The 23755-nt window shown below is 43.6% G+C and overlaps 1 protein-coding gene across 2 annotated transcripts in view; it reads left to right on the forward strand.

Moving 5' to 3' along the window:
* Nucleotides 1-23755, forward strand: part of PIGG (phosphatidylinositol glycan anchor biosynthesis class G (EMM blood group)) — a 287774-nt gene that overhangs the window by 206380 nt on the left and 57639 nt on the right. For both annotated transcript variants that reach the window (XM_073684905.1, XM_073684914.1), the window contains exons 7-8: nt 4654-4871; nt 6277-6558. In XM_073684905.1, coding sequence (XP_073541006.1) covers nt 4654-4871; nt 6277-6558 — 500 coding nt within the window. The remainder of the gene's footprint in view (nt 1-4653; nt 4872-6276; nt 6559-23755) is intronic.

The following is a 23755-nucleotide window of genomic DNA, read 5'->3' on the forward strand; positions in this document are numbered from 1 at the left end:
AAATGTAGAAATTTTTGCAAATTTATTAAAGAAAAACTGAAATATCACATGGTCATAAGTATTCAGACCCATTGTTCAGACACTCATATTTAAGTCACAAGCTGTCCATTTCCTTGTGATCCTTCTTGAGATGGTTCTACTCCTTCATTGGAGTCCAGCTGTGTTTAATTAAAGTGATAGGACTTGATTTGGAAAGGCACACACCTGTCTATATAAAACCTCACAGCTCACCATGCATGTCAGACCAAATGAGAATCATGAGCTCAAAGGAACTGCCCAAGGAGCTCAGAGACAGAATTGTGGCAATGCACAGATCTTGCCAAGGTTACAAAAGAATTTCTGCAGTACTCAAGGTTCCTAACAGCACAGTGGCCTCCATAATTCTTAAATGGAAGAAGTTTGTGACCACCAGAAGTCTTCCTAGACCTGGACATTGAGCGATTGTGGGAGAAGAGCCTTGGTGAGAGATGTAAAGAAGAACCCCAAGATCACTGTGGCTGAGCTCAGAGATGCAGTAGGGAGATGGGAGAAAGTTCCACGAAGTCAACAATCACTGCAGCCCTCCACCTGTCGGGCCTTTATGGCAGAGTGGCCCGATGGAAGCCTCTCCTCAGTGCAAGACATATGAAAGCCCGCATAGAGTTTGCTCAAAAACACATGAAGGACTCCCAGACTATGAGAAATAAGATTATCTGGTCTGATGAGATGAAAATAGAACTTTTTGGTGATAATTCTAAGCGGTATATGTGGAGAAAACCAGGCACTGCTCATCACCACCTGCCCAATACAATCCCTACAGTGAAACATGGTGGTGGCAGCATCATGCTATGGGGATGTTTTTCAGCTGCAGGGACAGAACAACTGGTTTCAATTAAAGAAAACATGAATGCGGCCAAGTACAGAGATATCCTGGATGAAAACCTCTTCCAGAGTGCTCTGGACCTCAAACTTGCCGAAGGTTCACCTTCCAACAAGACAATGACCCTAAGCACACAGCTAAAATAACAAAGGAGTGGTTTCAGAACAACTTTGTGACCATTCTTGACTGGCCCTGCCAGAGCACTGACCTAAAGCCAATAAAGCATCTCTGGAGAGACCTGAAAATGGCTGTCCACCAACGTTCACCATCCAACCTGACGGAACTGGAGAGGATCTGCAAGGAAGAATGGTAGAGGATCCCCAAATCCAGGTGTGAAAAACTTGTTGCATCATTCCCAAGAAGACTCATGGCTGTACTAGCGCAAAAGGATGCTTCTACTCAATACTGAGCAAAGGGTCTGAATACTTATGACCATGCGATATTTCAGTTTTTCTTTTTTAATAAATTTGCAAAAGATGGGTTTCAGAGTGTAATTTAATGAGAAAAAAATGGACTTTTTAGAATTTACCAAATGGCTGCAATGGAACATAGAGTGAAAAATTTAAAGGGGTCTGAATACTTTCCATACCCACTGTACATGCATACATACAGTGGGGGAAATAAGTATTTGATCCCTTGCTGTTTTTGTAAGTTTGCCCACTGACATAAACATGAACAGTCTATAATTTTAAGGGTAGGTTAATTTTAACATTGAGCAATAGAATATCTCCCAAAAAAATCAAGAAAATCACCTTGTATAAATTAGATACATTTTTTGCATTTTGCAGTGAGAAATAAGTATTTGATCCCCTACAAACCATTATGAGTTCTGGCTCCTACAGACCAGTTAGACGCTCCTAATCAACTCGTTACCTGCATTAAAGACAGCTGCCTTACATAGTCACCTGTATAAAAGACTCCTGTCCACAGACTCAATTAATCAGTTAGACTCTAACCTCTACAACAAGACCAAAGAGCTTTCTAAGGATGTCAGGGACAAGATCATAGACTTGCACAAAGCTGGAATGGGCTACAAAACCATAAGTAAGACACTGGGTGAGAAGGGGACAACTGTTGGTGCAATAGTAAGAAAATGGAAGAAATACAAAATAATTGTCAATCGACATCGATTTAGGGCACCTTGGAAAATCTCACCTCGTGGAGTATCCTTGATCATGAGGAAGATGAGAAATCAGCCTAAAATTACACTGGGGGAACTTGTTAATGATCTCAAGGCAGCTGGGACCACACCAAGAAAACCATTGGTAACACATTACGCCTTAAAGCTTTAAAATCCTGCAGTGACCTCAAGGTACCTCTGCTCAAGAATGCACATATGCAGGCCCGTCTGAAGTTTGCCAATGAACCCCTGGATGATTCTGTGAGTTATTGGGAGAAGGTGCTGTAGTCAGATGAGACAAAAATTTAGTTCTTTGGCATGAACTCAACTCGCCATGTTTGGAGGAAGAGGAAGGATGAGTACAACCCTAGGAACATCGTCCCCACCGTGAAGCATGGTGAGGGAAACATTATGCTTTAGGGTGCTTTTTTGCAAAGGGGACATGACAACTGCACCGTACTGAAGGGAAGATGGATAGGGTCATGTATCGCGATATTTTGGCCAACAACCTCCTTCCCTCAGTAAGAGCATTGAAGATGTCATGGCTGGGTCTTCCAGCAAGATAATGACCCAAAATATACAGCCAAGGCAACAAAGTAGTGGCTCAAAAAGTAGCACAGTAAGGTCATGGAGTGGCCTAGCCATAGAAAACTTATGGAGGGAGTTGAAGCTCAGAGTTGCCAAGCGACAGCCTCAAAATCTTAATGATTTAGAGATGATATGCAAGGAGGAGTGGACCAAAATTCCTCCTGACATGTGCACGAACCTCATCATCAACTACAAAAAACGTCTGACTGCTGTGCTTGCCAACAAGGGTTATGCCACCAAGTATTAAGTGTTGTTTGCCAGAGGGATCAAATACTTATTTCTCACTGCAAAATGCAAATAAATTTATCTAATTTATACAATGTGATTTGCTTGATTTCTTTGGATATTCTATCTTTCAATGTTAAAATTAACCTACCCTAAAAATTATAGACTGTTCATGTCTTAGTCAGTGGGCAAATTTACAAAAACAGCAAGGGATCAAATACTTATTTCCTTCACTGTATATATATATAAAAATGTTCTACTTTACATGCTTCTGTATACCTATATATAATATAATATTCTGGATGCTCTATGTATTCTTTTTTTCCAGCATTCATTTTGACATGAAGTATGTCTTTGATATTATTTCTATGTCAGACATAAAAGCTGTCGAGGCTTTTTCTCGGTCACACAGATGTCCTTGCATACCATACTGTATCTTCCCATGTCAGGCTAGGTTCTCACTACCATTTGGTGTTTAATTTACCGTTTTGATATAGGAACAGAGAAATGTAAGTTCTGAAAAGAGTATATCCACCCTGTAAAGCGCACCAGTTGGACTCTATTACCATAATGCGGCCGTGTGTTTTCTATTTGTGAGATTGTCTGTTTAATGAAGAGAAAAAAGTGCAGGATGCTCTGATTTTTCTATTATGAAAACAATGCGGTAACTTGCCACAGAGGCTTCTAGCATGTTTCTAGGATATGACAAAATACTTGGGTGACTTCTGGTGTCCTCAGTTTATGAATAGTAAGTGGAGATCTAGTATAGGATTCTGTGCTCGGTCTCTCAAGCTTTTCTCCATATTTAAAAACCAAACCTACAGATGTGTCATTCGTTACATTTGCTCTTGGTTTGACACCTCTTATCGTGTGCTGTCAGATAACAACTTTGAAAAAGAAATGATTTTGCCATGTTGTGTCACAAAATATCTATGCTATATGTATGTGTGGCCATCTAGTGGTGTTGATGTGAATTTCTGCGTGTTTAGGGTTTTGCTAATGTGTGATATTGTATTGCTTGCACAGTCTGCATTAGGGCTGGGGCTACATGGTGATTTTGGTTCTGATGCAGGTTGTGCCCACAAATTTCACTGTATAGTGCTGGTGCGTCACAGCGTAATATAGGTGCATTGTGACCCTCAGTATACTAAGACACGCAAGTTGGAAATAATCCAGCTGGTTCTAAGGCTTGTGTTGTCAGCACACTGACACTTGACGCCCATGTGAATGCAGCATTAGGGTTCCTGTCTGACGTAAACATTCCAGTTACAGGAAACCTGTCAGCAGGAATATCCATGTTAACCTAAAGGTATGGGCAGTATGGCGCTGTCCTACTGATTTAGTAGATACCTTTTAGTGTAAAAATGAGCTGCTTGGTTTTTGTTAAATCCTAATGATAAATTGTGGTTTCCACTGTGCTGCGGAGCAGGACTGTGGGTAGGGTCTAAGGCTCAGAGAGCTCAACCACGGCCCCCTCTGCTGCCTCTGTTGCATTCATTTAAATTTTGGACTGGTACCGTCTTAGCTGCGGGCGTCACTCTGGCTGATGGCGGTCTTCATGAAAATGGCACCGGTTCATGCGCAGAACGATTTTTGGAGGTCTTCAGAAAAATGGCGCTGAAGGTGGCACATGTGCAGAATGAGATTTCACTCTGGCCAGACAGGAATATGATGGATGTGGCCAGCGTGCTGCACTGTGCCCAGGTCTTTAGTAGGTGAATGCAATAAACACACGTGAATAATTTTTTCATTCTTAGTTGGTCTGAACATTTGTGATATTATTAATTTTAATTTTGGCATAATCTTGTTTTCTTATGCATGATCCTTCTAAATTTTTTTACTATATGTTATTGTTTTTCAGATGATGGCGTAGAACTATTTAAAAAAGCAGAAAAGTTACATGCAAATTGGGTTAAGCTATACCTTGAAGGGAATACTTCACAAGTCCTTACTAACCTTGGCAGAAAGCTAATTAAACAGTACTTAGAGGCACTACAGAAGCTAAGCGCGTCCTTAAGTAAGCAAGTGGCAGAGTATGACATCTACTCAATGACCGTTGGTGGCGTTATAACTCTGGAGGTAGAACTATGTCATCTGTTAATGTCTAATTTATTGCTTATGACTGTTTCCTTTTTACTGCATGTAACGGTGGGACATTACCAGTATTGACGGCCTCAACCTTACTGAACAGGGGTATATCAAGTAACATCTTTATTTATTTTACTTATATAGCACCATTAATTGCACAGCATTTTACAGACATTATAATCCCTGTCCAGATTGGGACTCACAATCTGCATTCCCTATCAGTATGTCTTTGGAGTGTTGGAGGAAACCCACGCAGACACGGGGAGAACATACAAACTCCTTGCAGATGTTGTCCTTGGTGGGATTTCAACCCAGGACCCCAGCGCTGCAAGGTGGCAGTTCTAACCACTGAGCTTCATGACTTTTTATGTATTTGTTTCTAGAATAGGAAACCTGGCCATTTTCCAGTTCCCACCTATAACACCAGTGCAATACCTCACAGATTGTCATTATTGTAGTCATGTAAAAAAAAAAGTAAGGCTGCATTCACACATGCAAGAGAAAAGGGCTGATTTTTTTTCACACATGTCCTCATATTGGATGTGCATCTTTTTCAAATCCACTTTTTTTTTTTTTTTAACTGAAACAAGTAGACTGCCTAAACTTTTTTTTATCCATTAACTATTCGCATTGGATCTGTTAAAGGGAACCTGACAGCTAACACAAGCTGCCCAATACACAGACAGCATGCATCAGGCACTGGCTGTATGATCTCAGCCTGGTATGTGTGACTCTGAAATGCTGCGAGAGAATGACATACTTTAAAAGCCGGACTGAGCCGCGCTGGAGACTAGTTAGACCGGCGTATCTCACTGCCTGGATTGACAGATCTCTATGTAAGTGCATGTATAGGGAAAGAGACCTGTCACTCCAGGTCAGTGGATGGAGAGAAGCCCTGGGGACCTGCCTGTCCGATTAGTCTTTTGTGCGGCTCGGACTCTGATGAATTGTAAAGAGTTGTTGTTTTATTTCCCTGAAACACCGCAGTGTATCAGAGTGAACATGCCTGGCTGAGAGTCTGATGAATGCCACTCCGGGATCTGACAGCCGTCAGGTACTCCACAAAATGGATGAACCTAGAATGGAACTGTGAAGTCTGACCTCAGTGTATCATCTATTTATACAGCTCCCCATAGACTTTAATGGCCGAGTCTGGGCCGCAAAATAGATGTCTCTCTCAGTGAAACTCATTGTCCGGTCATTGTACTCTCTGAGAAAAAACCAAATAGAACACAGACAGACGTGTCTCACCAATGTGTGAATGTAGCCTAACCATAATACCTAGAAGTATAGTATTCCACAATATGTCATTTCTGGCAATCAAACGGTTTTATTTTACAGTTCTTAGCTCATGTATTTATTTGGGTTGATGATTTCTTTTCTTTTTATTTTGCAGATGTTCTTCCTTCTTCTATTCAGCATTCCAAGTGCTTTTAGCAGCATGGCTGAATTTGATTTGCCTTTGGCCTCGCCAGTCTTCTCCCTTTTCTTTTATATGATGTGTCTTGTGCTTGCTGCCATCCATGTCATTGTATGCACATCAAGTGAAAACATGTGCTTCTTCTGCAGCATATCTTGGATGATGGCGATGGCCATTATGGTTCTCATTTCAGCACTACTTTGTATTCTTCTGTCGGTTTTAGCAAAGGTTATATTAAAACATAAATCATCTAATGAGGTAGGAAAAGTTACCATAATCACAATCATAAGTCACTGTATTAGCATAGTCACTCCCAAATTATCTATATACTACACAAATCTCCTTAGAGGCAATACCAAGGAGTACATAGGAGTCCAGACACAAGATAAGCGATAAAATATCTAAATTTTTATTCAATAAATGAATAAAATTAAACAGGAAAATTGATTAATAAATCAGCACCTGGGCTTATGCAAGTGGGTTACAACACAATGGGCTGTATGACAGATTATCCAATACAATTGTATCAAAATGGAAAAGGTGATACTAGGGCTAGGCTTCCTCCAATCAAAGATTCAATATGTTATTCAAAGCTATCTCAAAGTGTCAATGCAATAAAGTGTCAATGCAGTAAAGTGACTGTGGCAGTAGCCTTGAATAGGTGCCTGAGCAGTACCTCATAAAGTGACCATGCTAGCAGCAATCATGTCTTGACTAGATCCCTATCAGACCGTGCCCATTAGTAAGTCCAGGTCCCCAGATATTCCCCATTGGGCATAATAGAAAGTGTTAAATCAGACCATTGCCACCGAGACAAGTATAGATAAGCCATTAGATGGAACTACTTACAGCCGAAGTAAACAAAACCAGTGTCCCACGCTAAGCGGTGCTGCACCGTTTCGCCACGCTTCTTCCAGGGGGCGTTAACCTTATTGAAAGAACCGCTCATTATGTAGTGCCCGTGGACCAATCATGTTGAAGCGGTGCCGCTTGGCATTATGGGCGCATGCGTGTAATCCGACGGCTCATGATGTAAAAAAGGAGATTTCCGCTTCCGGCGCTTGGAGCGCAAGCGTGGAACGCATTGCCCTCCCAAGTGCGCCCAAACGGAAGTCAAGGAGACTCGTCAGACACGCATGCGCACCTGTCCAGTCGGCACATCGCACTATTGAAAGCCATAGCGGGGAAAAGATGCAAGCCATCACCGCAGATGAAGGAATCAGAAGGGAACAGCACTGAGACAAGAAAAAAAGAAGATCCTGGAGAAAATACAACAAAGCCGAAGGATCAGCAATGTAGGTAAGAAAGGAAAATGAAAAATGAAAAGAGGGGAGAACAAGGAAAGACATTTATGGCAAATGATTTTGTATATCTATAGCAGCCCCTCTGACGTTCCCCTTGGTTTTAAGGATCTACTCAGGGGAGCACTACATCCCAGAAGAACCCAGATTTGAACTTATCCATATATTGGATGGAATACAGGGCACACTGCCCATAAGATTAACATCAGGAATATGATCAGAGCAAGGTGTATTTACATTTGCAAATGAGGCGCAGAACTTTTGTTAGCATCAATTTGCCAAATTAGAACTGGAAAAATAACAAAAGCCAGAATCTTCCCTCTTGTCCCTCCATAGATTTCCATCGTGATGGAAAGATATTCGACCCAAGGGTCCAGCGAAGAAGTCCTAAGGATACCAGCAGCCAATCGACTTCCAATCCCCCGGCACCACAAGAGAACTACAATAAAATGCATACAGTAAATATACAGAATAAATACAACGTATAAAACCATACATTAAAAACTCAGGAGACTAATCACAGCAAAGTCTATTATGGGAAGGAAGCAAACCCCAAATTTTCAATCAAACCTTGTGGGGACATGGAGCCCAGTCTGTATATCCATTTGCTCTCTAGTTGGGCCAGGATTCTCCCCAAATCCCCCCCCCCCCTGGGTCCCAGGGTAACTTGATCAATGGCTTTAACCACTAAACCGTCCGATTTACAATCATGGTATTCTTTAAAATGCCTTGGCAGAGTTTTTAATAATCTTATGTCATTTACTATTGCCGCCTTGTCAATATCCCTGACATGCTCGCGTACACGTACCTTCAGTTCCCTCGTGGTAAGGCCTACATAAATCTTCTCACAGGGACATTTTGCATGATAGATGACGCCTTTTGAGGCGCAGGTCAGGTGTTTTCTTATTTGGAACACTCTTGATGCATTGAAATTAGCAAAAGTTTTACATCTCTTCAAATTTTTGCACGCCTTGCAGAAGCTGCAGGGGAAGAAGCCCATAGATATGTTCCTAGTGATATTCTCAGAAGCAGTCCCAGATTGGTAATGGCTATGTACTAAGGCATCCTTAAGATTTTTTGATCTCCTAGCCACCATAGAGGGTGTTTCTGGCAAAATGTTCTTTAATATTGGGTCTGATAGTAATATGTTCCAGTGTTTTTGCACAATGTTAGAGACTTACCACCACTGTTTATTGTACGTGGTTATGAGTCTTATTTGGTGGCCGGTTGCCGACTTCTCTCTTGTGGCCGTCCCAAATAGTAGTTCACTTCTAGGGGTATAATGAGCTCTTAGAAATCCCCTCCGGATACACCTCTTGCTATATCCTCTTTCTTCAAATCTATCTGCCAAGTCTTGGGCTTGTTTGAAGAAGGTTTCATCGCTAGAGCAGATCTTTTTTGCCCTCAGAAATTGACCAACCGGTATTCCTCTGATCGTAGAAGGAATATGTGATGATGAGGCATGCAAGAGGGCATTGGTAGATGTGGCTTTCTGATATACATCGGTGACAATCCGTCCACCCGGGAGGGTCCCAATATGAATGTCGAGGAAGTCCAACCGTCTCCCATGATTGTAAGTTAATTTGATATTCAGATTATTGTCATTCAATCTTGTCATGAATTCTCCAAGTTCAATCAAGGGACCCTCCCAGATGAACCAGATGTCATCGATGTAACGCATCCAACCTTGCACACAGTCTATGCCCAATATCTGCTCTGCCTGGAAAATTTGACGTTCCCAGGCCCCTAAAAGCAAATTTGCATAGGAGGGGGCACAAGCCTCCCCCATTGCAGTCCTCTGTGTTTGTAAATACAGTGTTTTGTTAAAAGTAAAGACATTGTGATCAAGAACAAATTCCAGGAGGATGATCAAAAGCTCAGCAAGGGAGGGATCAATTGCGCTGGATTTCATAAACCATTTGACTGCTCTGATGCCATCAATATGTTTAATAGAAGAGTATAGGGCTTCGACATCAGCCGTTACCATGGTCATATTAGGTTCCAATTGAAGATCATTAAGACGTTGTAGGGCAGCCGTCGTGTCCTGAATGAAGGACGGTAAAGTGCGAACTATCGGTTTGAGATAGTAATCAATAACAAGACATACTAGCTCGCACAGTCCTCCATTGCCTGATACTATAGGCCTCCCTGGGGGATCTAACTGATTTTTATGTAATTTAGGCGATATATATAAAAAGTAGGGAGTTTGGGATGTAAATTGAGTATCGTATTAAGAAATTTTTGGGGGATAATGTCCTGCTCATGTGCCTTGGTGAGAATACTTATAAGTTGTTCATGGAATTCTGTCGTCGGGTTCCAAGAGAGTTTTCTATAACAGGTGGGTATGTCCAAGATTTTATGGGCCTGTTTTTCATACAATTCATTGGGCTATATGACCAAATTCCCACCTTTATCCGCCAGTTTTATTGTGACATCTTGTAGAGACTGCAATTCTAGAAGAGCTCTTCTTTCGTCCCTAGATAAGTTAGATGCCCATTTCGGACTAGGTGGTAATTTTTCGATTTCGGCCACGACCATTTTGGTGAAAATATCCACTGAAGCACTTGACCCTAGAGGAGGGAAAGATTTAGATTTTTTAAGTAAGTTTAGAGGAAACCTACCGTTATTGGGAGATGGTTGCTCCTTGGACAATTCTTCAAGGATCTGTATCGCTTCTTGTTCTTGAGTTGTCTGGATTGTTTGATCACTGCCCGTGCGGTGGTGGAATTTTTGGAGCAGAATTTTCTAGCAAAAAGATGTATGTCTTTCACCACCTCGAATTTATCTAAGTGACATGACGGGGAAAAGGTTAGTCCTCTTTCTAGTAATCTACGTTGCGGATCCGTAATGGTATGTTCAGATAGATTAACTACCTTTAGTTGATCATTCCTTTTCCTAGTTTTTCGGGAGAAGATGTCCGGGTACCTCCTTGTCCCATTCAGACCTGCCCTGGTCCTTGGATAGGGGTCCCCTATACTCTGTCTCACTGCGTGACGTACTCACTTCAGACTGGGAGGTTTGATTACCATGTTGTTGACTCTTAGCGGCCATAGATGGTAATTTTTTTGTATTCTGCCATTTTGAAATTGCTCTGATCATATTCCTGATGTATATCTTATGGGCAGTGTGCCCTGTATTCCATCCAATATATGGATAAGTTCAAATCTGGGTTCTTCTGGGATGTAGTGCTCCCCTGAGTAGATCCTTAAAACCAAGGGGAACGTCAGAGGGGCTGCTATAGATATACAAAATCATTTGCCATAAATGTCTTTCCTTGTTCTCCCCTCTTTTCATTTTTCATTTTCCTTTCTTACCTACATTGCTGATCCTTCGGCTTTGTTGTATTTTCTCCAGGATCTTCTTTTTTTCTTGTCTCAGTGCTGTTCCCTTCTGATTCCTTCATCTGCGGTGATGGCTTGTATCTTTTCCCCGCTATGGCTTTCAATAGTGCGATGTGCCGACTGGACAGGTGCGCATGCGTGTCTGACGAGTCTCCTTGACTTCCGTTTGGGCGCACTTGGGAGGGCAATGCGTTCCACGCTTGCGCTCCAAGCGCCGGAAGCGGAAGTCTCCTTTTTTACATCATGAGCCGTCGGATTACACGCATGCGCCCATAATGCCAAGCGGCACCGCTCCAACATGATTGGTCCACGGGCACTACATAATGAGCGGTTCTTTCAATAAGGTTAACGCCCCCTGGAAGAAGCGTGGCGAAACGGCGCAGCACCGCTTAGCGTGGGACACTGGTTTTGTTTACTTCGGCTGTAAGTAGTTCCATCTAATGGCTTATCTATACTTGTCTCGGTGGCAATGGTCTGATTTAACACTTTCTATTATGCCCAATGGGGAATATCTGGGGACCTGGACTTACTAATGGGCACGGTCTGATAGGGATCTAGTCAAGACATGATTGCTGCTAGCATGGTCACTTTATGAGGTACTGCTCAGGCACCTATTCAAGGCTACTGCCACAGTCACTTTACTGCATTGACACTTTATTGCATTGACACTTTGAGATAGCTTTGAATAACATATTGAATCTTTGATTGGAGGAAGCCTAGCCCTAGTATCACCTTTTCCATTTTGATACAATTGTATTGGATAATCTGTCATACAGCCCATTGTGTTGTAACCCACTTGCATAAGCCCAGGTGCTGATTTATTAATCAATTTTCCTGTTTAATTTTATTCATTTATTGAATAAAAATTTAGATATTTTATCGCTTATCTTGTGTCTGGACTCCTATGTACTCCTTGGTATTGCCTCTAAGGAGATTTGTGTAGTATAAAGTTACCATAATGCCTAAATGGAATATATTGTGCTATTGCCGAAAGTGACCCGACTGTCTTTTGTTTTACATGTGGGAATACATATACTTTGGTTTGCACCTAAAAAGTGAACTGATTTTGTCTGGGTTAAATTTGACAATAATGGAATCCAGTATACTCTCATAAATGTTCAAACTCACAACGTAACAAATTGCTATACTATGTCTGACCTATGAGACCCCCCAATCCAGAGTATGAAAAGGCCACAGCACTCCTTGCAATTAGGCTGTGCAGGGATCTGCTGCTGCCCTGATTTCCGAGGGAATGCGCTAAACCGAGGATGGCTGGGACGCAGCTGTGTGTGAAAAAACATGCATTAGATGCAGAACCAGTTTCTGTGCTGCAGCCTCTTCATTATTCAGATCGGTCATGTTCCCAGTGGTTGAATCCCACCAAACATAGTGATGGCATATCCAAGTTTTATGCCATAACTTTTCAAAATGGAAATGCCCTCTTTCTCATCATTTTTCTCTGCTTGCAGCTGCCAGTAGGACGGCTTGCTGTATAATGTATTACTGTTGAGGTCAGTGTGTATTTAGAATGTAGTTAGCCTCCTCATGTGACAGACCATTTACCTTTCTATGCTGGTAATTAGACGTTTTGTGTGAAATGGAGCTCTCACATCTGTAAAGACATAACGAGAAATTATTTAACACAGAAAGTTGCATCTAAAATGAATGATATTAGAGAGGACCTATCAAAAATGTCCAGTTTTTGCACTGATTTTATTCCTGCTGCACAGTGAGTATTTTGTGTTTTTCTTTCTGATAATCTGTCTTACAGTTAGAGATTTGGGCCTTTTTAATTAGTGTTTAATTTTTATGATCTTTAAAAAAGAGCTGTTGCTCAGAGACTAATTATTAGTGTTCAGACACCCACTAGAGAAGTGTTCCCCAACTCCAGTCATCAAGGCCCACCAACAGGTCATGTTTTCAGGATTTCCTTAGTATTGCACAGGTGATGGAATTATTGCCTGTGCAGGTGATGCAATTATCACCTGTGTAATACTAAGGAAATCCTGAAAACATGACCTGTTGGTGGGCCTTGATGACTGGAGTTGGGGAACACTGCCGTAGAGGACCCAATGAGCCATTCCTCTTTGTAAAGACCATAAAAATTAGGACTAAATATAAAGGCCTATATCTCTGAAACCATATGGTGAAGTTGAAAAAAGAACAAAAACCCTGGGAAGCAGGGAAAATAATAAAAGCAAAAACTGGCCACTAACCTGGTGAAGGGTCATCTTTAAAGGGTTTAGTAATCTTGTGGCTAAATATTTAAGGGGCCCATAACCTCCTTTCTTTACATCCGCCATCATTTTTTTTTCATTGTCCAGGCTGTGTGAGGCTTTGTCTTAGGCAGCACAAATTATATAACTTTTTTGCGCTGTTTTGGGATACATATACCGGAATTTACTGTATAATATATGTATACATATCAATATAATTTTTTTTTTTTTAGATGCATAGAAGTATGTTTAGGTTTCATACGGCTCACATTACGCAACAAATAAACTGTAGGATTTTTATATTGTATTACTTATTTTCCCTTGTAAATGGGTCATTAAATGATGCAGCGTTAATGCCCAGGACCAAACGCCTCATGGTCTTTATCGCAATGATACTTACATCTGTGTTGCATTTTAATACCCATTTTTATCCATAGTTAAATAGGTCAAACATAAGGGTACGGTACAAAATGTAGAGGATGTGAGTGTAAGAGAAAATATAATATTAGAATAAGGCTGCATTTAAACTGAAAAGATAATTGTGAAACAGCATTCTTATGAATCTTTCAATATAAACTGGCCGCTGATCACCCGATGAACTTATACGACTCTTGTTCATCGGGTGAAATAATCTTTTCCAGTACTTCCCTCCGGACAGCACACTAGGAGAGGTAGTCCTTCAATGACCTTTGGCGGAATAGGATCACAGAGAGCTTAAAAGGTCCCTGCCACCTCCACCTTCCAGTGTTTTTCCTGTCCCTACAGGGTATATAAGCATGAGAAGTGCTCATAGAATGAAGATATCTTATCCTGTGGAGCTTCATCGTTAGGACTCGGGGGCATAGGAAGTCCCGGCCTTCCCTTCCCTTCCCTGCCACGCAGGCTGCGTCTGACACTTCTCTGAGTAGAGGTCCATCAATCACTGTATCAAGGTACGGGATCAGGGGGTCTCTGCCTTCCTTTCCCCCTGTCAAACGGTTTGGGGTCGACACCTCTCTGGAAAGAGGTCTCTTCACCAACAGCCAGCCATTGCATTTTCTGCAACGATGCGGTATTCCTGGTTGAGACGCAGCTTCCCTCCATTTTGGGCTCTCTGCATTACCAGCTCCCCCCTGTTCTTCTAGTGGTATTTGGAGGCAAAGGTTATTAGGAAGGAAAGGGTGAAGCTACGGGATGGTATAGAGTCAGCACAGGTAAGCGCAATGTGTAAATGTTGTCTTGAAGGACTTGGCCTCTGGGCTGCAACTAGCCTCATGCCTTTATGCCAAAGCTGGGCCTATGGTCTCATGTGCTGAAGATTGGCTTCAGGTACGGAAACTAGGCCTTGGACCTCTAAGCTAAAGTTAGGCCGCATGTCTGGACTACGCCTCATGGTTTGACTTCAGTTTGCCGCATGTCATAGCTGCACAGGCCCTCATGATTGGGTTTCAGAGTTTAACATAGGCCAAGCCTCATGTTTGTTTATTTTGTGGTTGAATAGCACTCAGATGTTTTCATTGTTATCCACCAGACCATTATTGGTCTAACTAGTCCACATTATCACAATCAAGTCTTCCCTCTAGCTGCGCCTCATTAATTGTCTTTTTCAGGTGGGGCTAGTCGGACAATTGAGATATACCGCTCAAAGTGGAGGTTTATCCTGAATTCAGATTAATTACTCTCTTAAATCTAAGTCTGAGTCTGGTCTCATACTGTGAGAAGGTCACTGGTAAAATACTGGAGGGGAGATCTTTGCCTCAGTGATATGAGCCTGAACAAATGAACACTATGTTCTGAGTGGGGATAACCGGCCATATTAAAGGCTGGGTTTTGTAGGAGGCTCTTCACCATATCCTCCTCCCGAGGGTGTTGTCCAGAAGGCAAATGTGGAGCCTTTAGACTCATTCAGTGTTCGGTGTGTTTGGAGATGAGATCTTCAGAGTCGTGGTCATGTTATAGAGAACTGAACCTTGTTTTTGTTCCACTGAGCTGGTGGATCCCTGTAGCCACACAGACTGTAATGTATGCTATTTTGTTTTGCCTGTGTTGTCAGAAGGGCCATGTTTGCTTACCTAATTTTTGACTGGTTTATGCAGTATGTTTTTCTGTAAATCAAAGCTTTATTAGAAAATTATAAATGTAATATGTAATACAAGTTTAGAAACCATGTGACAATTCGAGATTTGCAAATACAAGAACTTGTTGGTATGAATAATCACTTTGATTAATTAACAATTTGCAATTAACAATTAGAAATGTAAAATTATTTGTAGTATAGTCAACAATACAAGGCTGTAGCTTTTAAGTTGCTCATACAGGAGCCAAGAGCCTGCAGGGGGCTCTTCCCTAAGATAAATTTCTTGCAGTGATCTCAAACCGGAAAGATTTATAAAATTATATAAAACAGGACGAGCAGCTTTACGTTTGTTTAATTGTTAAGGGAGGGCAATAACCCTTCACGGTTGACCAAGTGAGTGTCAAATTATTAAATTATTATGTTGATTGCAATCCACAGGAAACCAAACGGAAACAATGTTCTGTATTGGGAGGATTCAAAGAATATCTGATCCCGTTTATTTTGCTTAGTATTTTATATTGTTTTGAGTATATCAAATAGCCAATCAACTCTACAGCCATACTACAATACTATTGGCTAACTGATGTTAGTACAATTATTACGGAAAACACATATATGGTCATATTATCATTGTTAGTTTGAAGCACTATGGAAATTTTACAAGGTCAAACCTGGCCTAAACAAGTTAGATAACAGTGTCTGACAAAATGTTCTCTTGAGAAAAAGTTAGTGTGAGAGAAGTTCTATGGGAAGAGAAAGAAAGAATGTATGTTATGCAAGGAGTGATAATAACATGATTTTAAAGCGAGTAGACAAAATGGAGTTGCTCTAGCATGAGTATCAATATGTCCTCTACATAATAAGATTGTTTTGTTGTTGCCTGCTGGGAAAGCTGGGTTTTCATAGACTGTTGTTAGTGTGCCTGGTATGTATGATATATGAAGAAACCTATTACCCTGTCTTAAGAAAAGGATAAGGTTCATGGTAAGAAAAGGAAGGGGACCTCCAGACTCTCCTGTATTTCTCGTAGACCACAGAGCAGATAATGGGTCGATGCTAGAAATGTTTTTCTCCAGACTAACCCACTTTTTGCTATTACTGTGATGGAATAAATCTAATATACACATTCCCAATGAGGCATAGTTATACAAGGAAAAATCAGGCAGGCCAACTCCACCGACCTGTTTGGATCTGCTTAACAAGTGGTACGATAGACGTGAGCATTTATGAGACCAGTTAAATCTAATGATTGCTTTCTTGAGTCTGGAGAAAAAGGACGCCAGAAGAAATAATGGTATTGTTTGAAAAAAATAAAGAAGGCAAAAGATCCATTCTTATAGCATAAATCCTGCCAAACCAAGATAACTGTAGTTTGTTCCATTTCTCCAGATCAAGTTCTGCTTTATGTAAAGCGTTCTAGAAGGGGGCTGGAGGCATGTGAATCTAGATGGAAGCCCCACATGACCGGGATTGGCCAGGAGGGTGCAATTTTTAAATCCCAATGGTCGGGATTGGGTATAGTCTTGGAGGGGCTGGCATTTGGATGGGGGTGGGGTAAAGGGGGGGGGAGAGGTATAATAGGGAAAAGTGCGGGAAAACGGGCAGTCCAGGGAAGAAGTCATTGAGAGAAGTTCTGGAGCACTGATCAAAAAAAAAAAATTATTTTTACCTTTCTAATTGCTTGGACACTCTTCTCGCTATTATGGAGTCCGTGGAGTCCCTTATCGCCAGGCTGAGGGAAACTGCCAGATCCAGGCAAGGAGGGTGGCTTGAGGCCCAGCTGGCCGGACTTCTGGGGAATGCCGGAGAGGAAGAATCCCCGTCGGGTTTGGGAAGAATTGCCAGGAGGACGCGGCCCCCCGAGAGGCTTTCCCTGGAGATGGTCGGTACGGGCAGCAGGCGCAGGCTGCGGAGCCCCTCAGGGGACCCTGTGTCCGGGGAGCATGCCGGCGGAATCCCCTGCCGGCGTGCCCGCCGCGGCAGGAATCCGCCCAGCCGGTCTGCGGGCTCCTCCTGCATCGGGTCGCGGTCCGCGACTGAAGTTCCCCGGTCCGTCGTGGTGCGGCCTCCCCCGTCGGCGCGCCGCAGTACTAGAGCCCAGGCCGCGCCGGAAGCAAGGCCCGGGCCGCAGACGCGTCATCCGGGGGGCGGGGCCTCACCGGAAATGGGGACTACATCACTTCCGGCCCCGGAGACAGATGAAAGGGACGCACAGCCAATGAGCGGCGGGCGCAGGGACACGCCCCCCGCTCCAAGATCCAGCGGCGATTCAAGACGCCGGTTATTCAAAAGAAAAAAGGGCGACAATCCTGCAGCGGGGAACGGAGGGACCACCAGCGCGGCAGGCACACCTGGCGACGTTCCTGTCTGGGTGCCTGCCAGACAGACCAGAGGGCGCAGGCAACAACAATTCCAGGACCTGCTGCCTGGCTCAAGCTTCTCCAGGCAGAGGGATGGAGCGGCGGGCAGCAGCACGGAGTTGCCTGGCAGTTATCCACGGACCAACACGGATCGGGCTGGTGAGTCCGGGTCTAAAAATCGCGGATGTGCACGGTCGGCGGTGAGGACTGGAGCAGGGACGAGTGGAGGACAAACGGCGGGCAGGTCGGCACGGGCTCGGGTCCCCCCTGGTGACGAGGAGGCCAGGGGCGCGGGCCTTGAGCGGCAGAGGTCGGTCGGACTGGATTATGGAGAAGAACAAGACGAACCAAGGACTCATCAGGACTCGGGGAGTACGGCTGGCGGGGACACAGCACCTGCGCAGCTTCGTGAGTATGCGTCTATGTATGGTTTGTCGCCCGCAGGGTCTGTAGCGGATGGGGTAGGCGATAGGCAGGTGTCTGGGCCCAGCAGGGAAAATGTTAGGGGAGGTAGTGGGTCAGATGTAAGCGGGTTTAGGGATTTGTTGGTTAGCATGTCGCGCATTTTGGCGAGAATAGATGGCGGGGGAGCCATTCAAAGGGGGTTGTCACCGGCGGGGGCTTGGCTACCTAGTCAACTGGCGTTGTTGCAGGTGGGGAGCGAGTCGACCAGGTCGGCGGGGTGTACAGCTGGGACACCTTCTGGGGTTTCGGTTTGTGTGCAGATAGAAAAGGAAAATGCGGATACTATAAAACTGGATGATAGGGCGAAAGGGGAGATATATGTGTGCTTTGAGGGGCCGTTGGGGGCGCATTTAAAAAAAGAGGTTAAAGAAAAAATTTGGCGGGACGAGTATGTCGAAATTTTTTCCCTTCTTCCGTTGGAAAAGTTTAACCTGGATAAGGGAAAAAAGGAAGACAGTAAAAAAGAGGAGGAGGAGAAGCGTAGGTGGAGGTTGATTCCACAGACCTTTGTCAATTGGTTACAAGCTTTTGCAATAATGGCTAGCGTTATTGGAGAAAAAGCTCCTGATAATTGTTCGGGTTTGTTTTGCTACCTTGATGCTATTGGGGAGGCTCATAGGACTTACGGGGGTCAGGCGTGGTTACGATATGACGAGCAATTTCGGCAGAGGAAGGCAGTCCGCCCTGAGATCAGATGGGATCAAAAGGACATTGGTTTGTGGCTGAAGGTTATGGCCCCAGTGAGGTATGGGCAGTCCTTTCACGGGAGCAGCAGTAGTGGTAACCAATCAGCAGGACACGGGGGAAGTAGCCAGGGGGCACAAAGCACTAAGAAGGAAGTGGGAACTTGCTGGCAATTTAATGACGGCCAATGCAAGTACGGGAGCTCCTGTAAATTCAAACACGTGTGCTCCCATTGTAATGGAAGCTCACACGGAGCATCAAAATGCTTTAAGAAGGGTAAGGGAAAGCCGACAGTGGGTACCGGTCAAAGGGCTTTCTAAGTAGGTAGCCGGATCAGTTGAAGGCTAAGGTCATTTCGGATGGGTTTTTGGAAGGTTTTAGAATCCCTCCTCCTGATCACGAGGTCCCCTTTTCAGTAAAAAATTTGACGTCGGCTTCCCTTCATCCGGATGTGGTTAGCGTGAAGTTGGCTAAGGAGGTGGAATTGGGCAGGATGGCGGGACCGTTTCGGGTATTACCTAGCAGCAGGGTGATTATTTCGCCGTTGGGGGTTGTGCCCAAAAAAGAGCTGAATAAGTTTCGTTTGATTCAGCATTTGTCGTACCCGAAGGGGCTCTCGGTGAATGATGGCATTGCACAGGAATTATGTTCAGTTGAATATACATCATTTGATGCTGCGGTGCAATGGGTACGGCGATATGGGTCAGGATCGTTGCTAGCCAAGACGGATATCGAGTCTGCTTTTCGGTTGCTGCCAGTTCATCCGGATAGTATCCCGTTGTTAGGTTGTTTTTGGAATGGGGCATATTACATGGATAGGTGTTTGCCAATGGGTTGTGCAATTTCGTGTTCTTTGTTTGAAACGTTAAGTACCTTTTTGGAATGGGTGGTGAAGGACCTGGCATCAGTTAATTCAGTCATTCATTATTTGGATGATTTTTTGTTTACAGGCCCTCCGCAATCGTTATTGTGTAGGAATTTGTTAGGTACTATGGTGTGGGTAGCGGAGCATTTTGGCGTACCATTGGCAAAAGAAAAGACGGAAGGCCCTTGCACAATCCTAAGTTTTTTGGGCATTGTTATTGATACGGAAAGGATGGAGTTTCGATTACCTGAAGATAAATTGTGTCTGCTCAAGCAGGAGGTCGATAGAGTCGGGAGGTTGCGCAAGGTGACCCTGAGGGAGCTACAATCGCTGTTGGGGCGCTTAACTTTTGCATGCAGGATTATGCCAATGGGCAGAATTTTTTGTCGCAGGTTGTCAGGCGCCACAGCAGGAGTGCGTGCGGCTCATCATTTTATCAGCCTAAATAAGGAAAACAAGGAGGACCTGAAGGTTTGGAAGTTGTTTTTGGAAAGCTATAATGGCAGGTCGTTAATCCAGCAGGAGTTTGTAAGCAGTTTTGATTGTGAGATATTTACAGATGCTGCAGGAAGTGCGGGTTATGGGGCCTACTGGAAAGGGCGGTGGAGTGTTGGGGCATGGCCAATTGGGTGGACGGAGAGGGGACTTACGAGGAACCTGGCGTTTTTGGAATTGTTCCCTATTGTTGTTGCGGTTACTATTTGGGGGGAGTGTTTTGCCAACAGGAGAATTCGGTTTCATTGTGATAACATGGGAGTGGTGTCTGTCATCAACAGCTTGTCGGCCTCGTCCCCGCCGGTTATTAGGCTGCTCAGGGAACTAGTTCTTTGTTGTCTCAATTTGAACGCTTGGATTACAGCGGTCCATGTTCCAGGTGTACAAAAATTCCATAGCAGATGCCTTATCTCGTTTTCAGTGGGATCGTTTTCGGGCGCTAGCACCAGAGGCAGGGGACGTGGGTCAAGAATGCCCTTCGCATTTGTGGCAACTGGTTATGGAGGAGCCGGACGTTTAATAAGGGAGTCCATTACGAAGCAGACCTGGACATCATACGAGGCATCGTGGCGAGTATGGCAAAGTTGGATTCTGGAGTGGGGTGTGGTGTAAATTGAAGGAGATAGAGAGATGGCGGTGTTGTTTCTTGTGGGAAGGGCAGCAGAGATTGGATGGTCTGTGTCAAAAGTTAGTAAATTTGTAGCAGGATTGGCATTCGCTTTTAAATTGCAGGGGATAAAAGATGTTACAAAGTCCTTTTTAGTGAAGCAAGCACTTAGGGGCTTTAGGAGAGGAGTTAAGGTGTTAGATAAACGAAGACCGGTGACTTTTAGTATTTTAGAGCGGTTGGGTTTAGTATTGGATAAGATCTGTTGTTCGGTTTTTGAAGCCACACTGTTTAGATTGGCTTTTTCATTGGTTCTTTGGCGCACTAAGATTAGGTGAGTTGGTGGCACCAAGTAGGAATAAGGTTGGGGGTTTGTTTGCTGAGGATGTGAGCGGTCGGAAAGGGGGCATCGAATTTTGGATTAGGAGGGGGAAGACGGATCAATTGGGCAGAGGCAAGCGAGTGGTATTGGGGGAGGTTAATGGATCTTTTATTTGTCCTAGGAAATGTTTAATGGCTTACTGGCAGGTTTGGTCGGGACGTAAGGGCCCATTATTGTGTCATAAAAACGGAGAGTTTTTGTCCCGTTTTCAATTTATTGCAGTATTTAAAAAAGGGATCCGGGAGTTGGGCCTTAGTCCTGAGGTGTACGGGTCGCATTCTTTCAGAATCGGTGCGGCGTCAGAAGCGGACGGTTTGGGTTTAGGAAAGGATGTGATAAAACGCATCGGGAGGTGGAGTTCTGATCGTTATCTGTCCTATGTACGGCATTAGGTATAAGGAATGGTGGTTTTTATTTTGTCCAGAAGTGAATACCCCCTTTTTGGTTGTCTTATTGCAGGTGACGTCCCGTTATTAGTCTGGATTCTTGGACACTCTTTCGTTCATTGGGGGCGCTGCGGGCGGATGTGAGGCCAAACGGTAGGCAATTGGGTTTTAGCAGAGAGCAAGTGGTGGTCCGGTGGCTGAGTTTTAGAGGGATGGTATGGAGAAGGGTGCTGCCTGAATTCCATAAGGCGGCTCGTTTGGACTGGGCGCCGGACATTTTGGTGGTGCATATTGGGGGGAATGATTTGGGGGTTCGGCCTGTTAGAGATTTGATGAGGGATATTCGAATTGATTTTTTAAGGTTATGGACATCTTTTCCTGGGGTGTTGACGGTTTGGTCTGACATTGTGCCGAGAAAAAATTGGAGGGAGGTCAGATCAGTGAAGGGCATTAATAGGGCACGAGTAAAGTTGAATAGAGCCATAGCAGCTTTTGTTGGTAGAAATGGGGGTGTAAGTGTTCGGCATCTTGATCTTGAGGCAGGGGTTGGTGATTTTTGGGCGAAGGATGGTGTGCACCTGAACGATATGGGATTGATTTATGGGCATTATCTATACAGGAGGGGATTGAGAGGGCTTTGGCAGTGTTGGGGCGCTCACGAGCCTGAGGTGGTCAGGGCTGTTCGTTTGTGGCGGGGGGTGGGGTTCTTGGAGTTGGCACAGAAGTGTCGGTGGGAAAGTTATTGGAAATTTACAGGCAGTGGCTTGATTAAGCGGGGTGATCTGGCATTTGGTTTTTGGGGCTCTGGACGGGGTTTTACCCTGGGAGCTTTTGGTGCCCTTGAGCTGGTGATGGACGGCTGAGGGTAATACGGTGGTTCGATTTCGGTTTAGTTATGCCAGATCTAATTTTTAACTCCAAGAACCCTCCCTTCTTATTTATTTGAATAATAATGTTTATATGTTAATGTTGTTTGTTAATAAAGTGGCCGCTGTGGCCAAATTTATCCAAAGAAATTACAGGTGCAGTGTTTTTATTTGTTAAGGTACTTGAGGTCGGTAAGATGGGGAGGGGTCTTACGGAACTATGGAACCCGGGTTGGCCGTACACGGTCATGAAGTTAGCATCGTAGAGCTGAGATGTTTTGGTAGATATTTTTATACCTAAGTAGGTAATTGAATCAGAGCACCATTTAAAGGGAAAGGAGGCACTTAGTTGCGCTATCAGTGAACATTGTAGTGATATGTTCATTATTAGGGATTTATGGGAATTCATCTTAAAATTGCTTTTATGTACTTCTGAGATGATATTTGGTAAGCTAGTGATGGGAGACATAATGTACAGAAGGATATCATCTGCAAATAAAGCTAATTTGTGTTCCTCCGATTCAACTTAAATTCCTTTATTCGAGGGGTTACTGCTTATTGCGATTGCCAGGTATTCCATGGTTAAGATATACAGCAAGGGAGATAGGGGGCAACCTTGCCTCGTGCCATTTCCAATTGGGAATGGATTTGAGAGTGATCCTTTAACTGTAACTTGAGCGGTGGGGACAGTATATAGAGCTGAAATTCTGCTTAACATATTTTCTTTTAGACCTATTCCTTCAAGTGCCTGAAATATGAATTCCCAGTGTATCCTGTTGAATGCTTTTTCTGCATCGATCGACAGAACACACATGGACTCCCCTCCCTTTCCCGCCTAATCTATCAAAGAGATAGTCCTTATGGTATTATCTCTGGCTTCCCGCCTACCTGATCCTGATTTATCAGGCCTGGGAGGAGATGACATAATCTTTTGGAGATCATTTTCGCATACACTTTAATGTCAATGTTTAGTAAAGAGATGGGACTGTAGCTATTACACTTTGATAAATCCTTCCCAGGTTTGGGTAGAACTGTGATGTGGGCAGATAGTGCTTGAGGCGGGAAGGAACCTCCTGATGAGATGAAATTACACACCGATAAGAATAAAGGGCTTATTTTATCAGTAAACTGTTTGTAGAAACCGGCAGTGTACCCAGCAGGGCCAGGGCTCTTTACTTGTTTTAAATATTTTATGGTTGTGGAGACTTCTTCTACTGTGAAGTCTTTTTCTAGGTCTGATAAAGTATCTTCGGATATTGAGGGTAACTTATTTAATTGTAAATACGATTGAATTTTATTTCTTATTGTCTGTATAGGAAGGTCTTTAAAGTGTTTGGCTATATTATACAGGGAATTATAGTAATCACTGAAGCTCATTAAAATCTCTTTAGTACTGTGGACCTTCTTCCCATTCAAATTTTTAATTAAAGG

The sequence above is a fragment of the Phyllobates terribilis genome, unplaced genomic scaffold (genome assembly GCF_046119375.1).
Source record: "Phyllobates terribilis strain yellow unplaced genomic scaffold, ASM4611937v1 Scaffold_1__5_contigs__length_1240528914, whole genome shotgun sequence".
NCBI lineage: Eukaryota > Metazoa > Chordata > Amphibia > Anura > Dendrobatidae > Phyllobates > Phyllobates terribilis.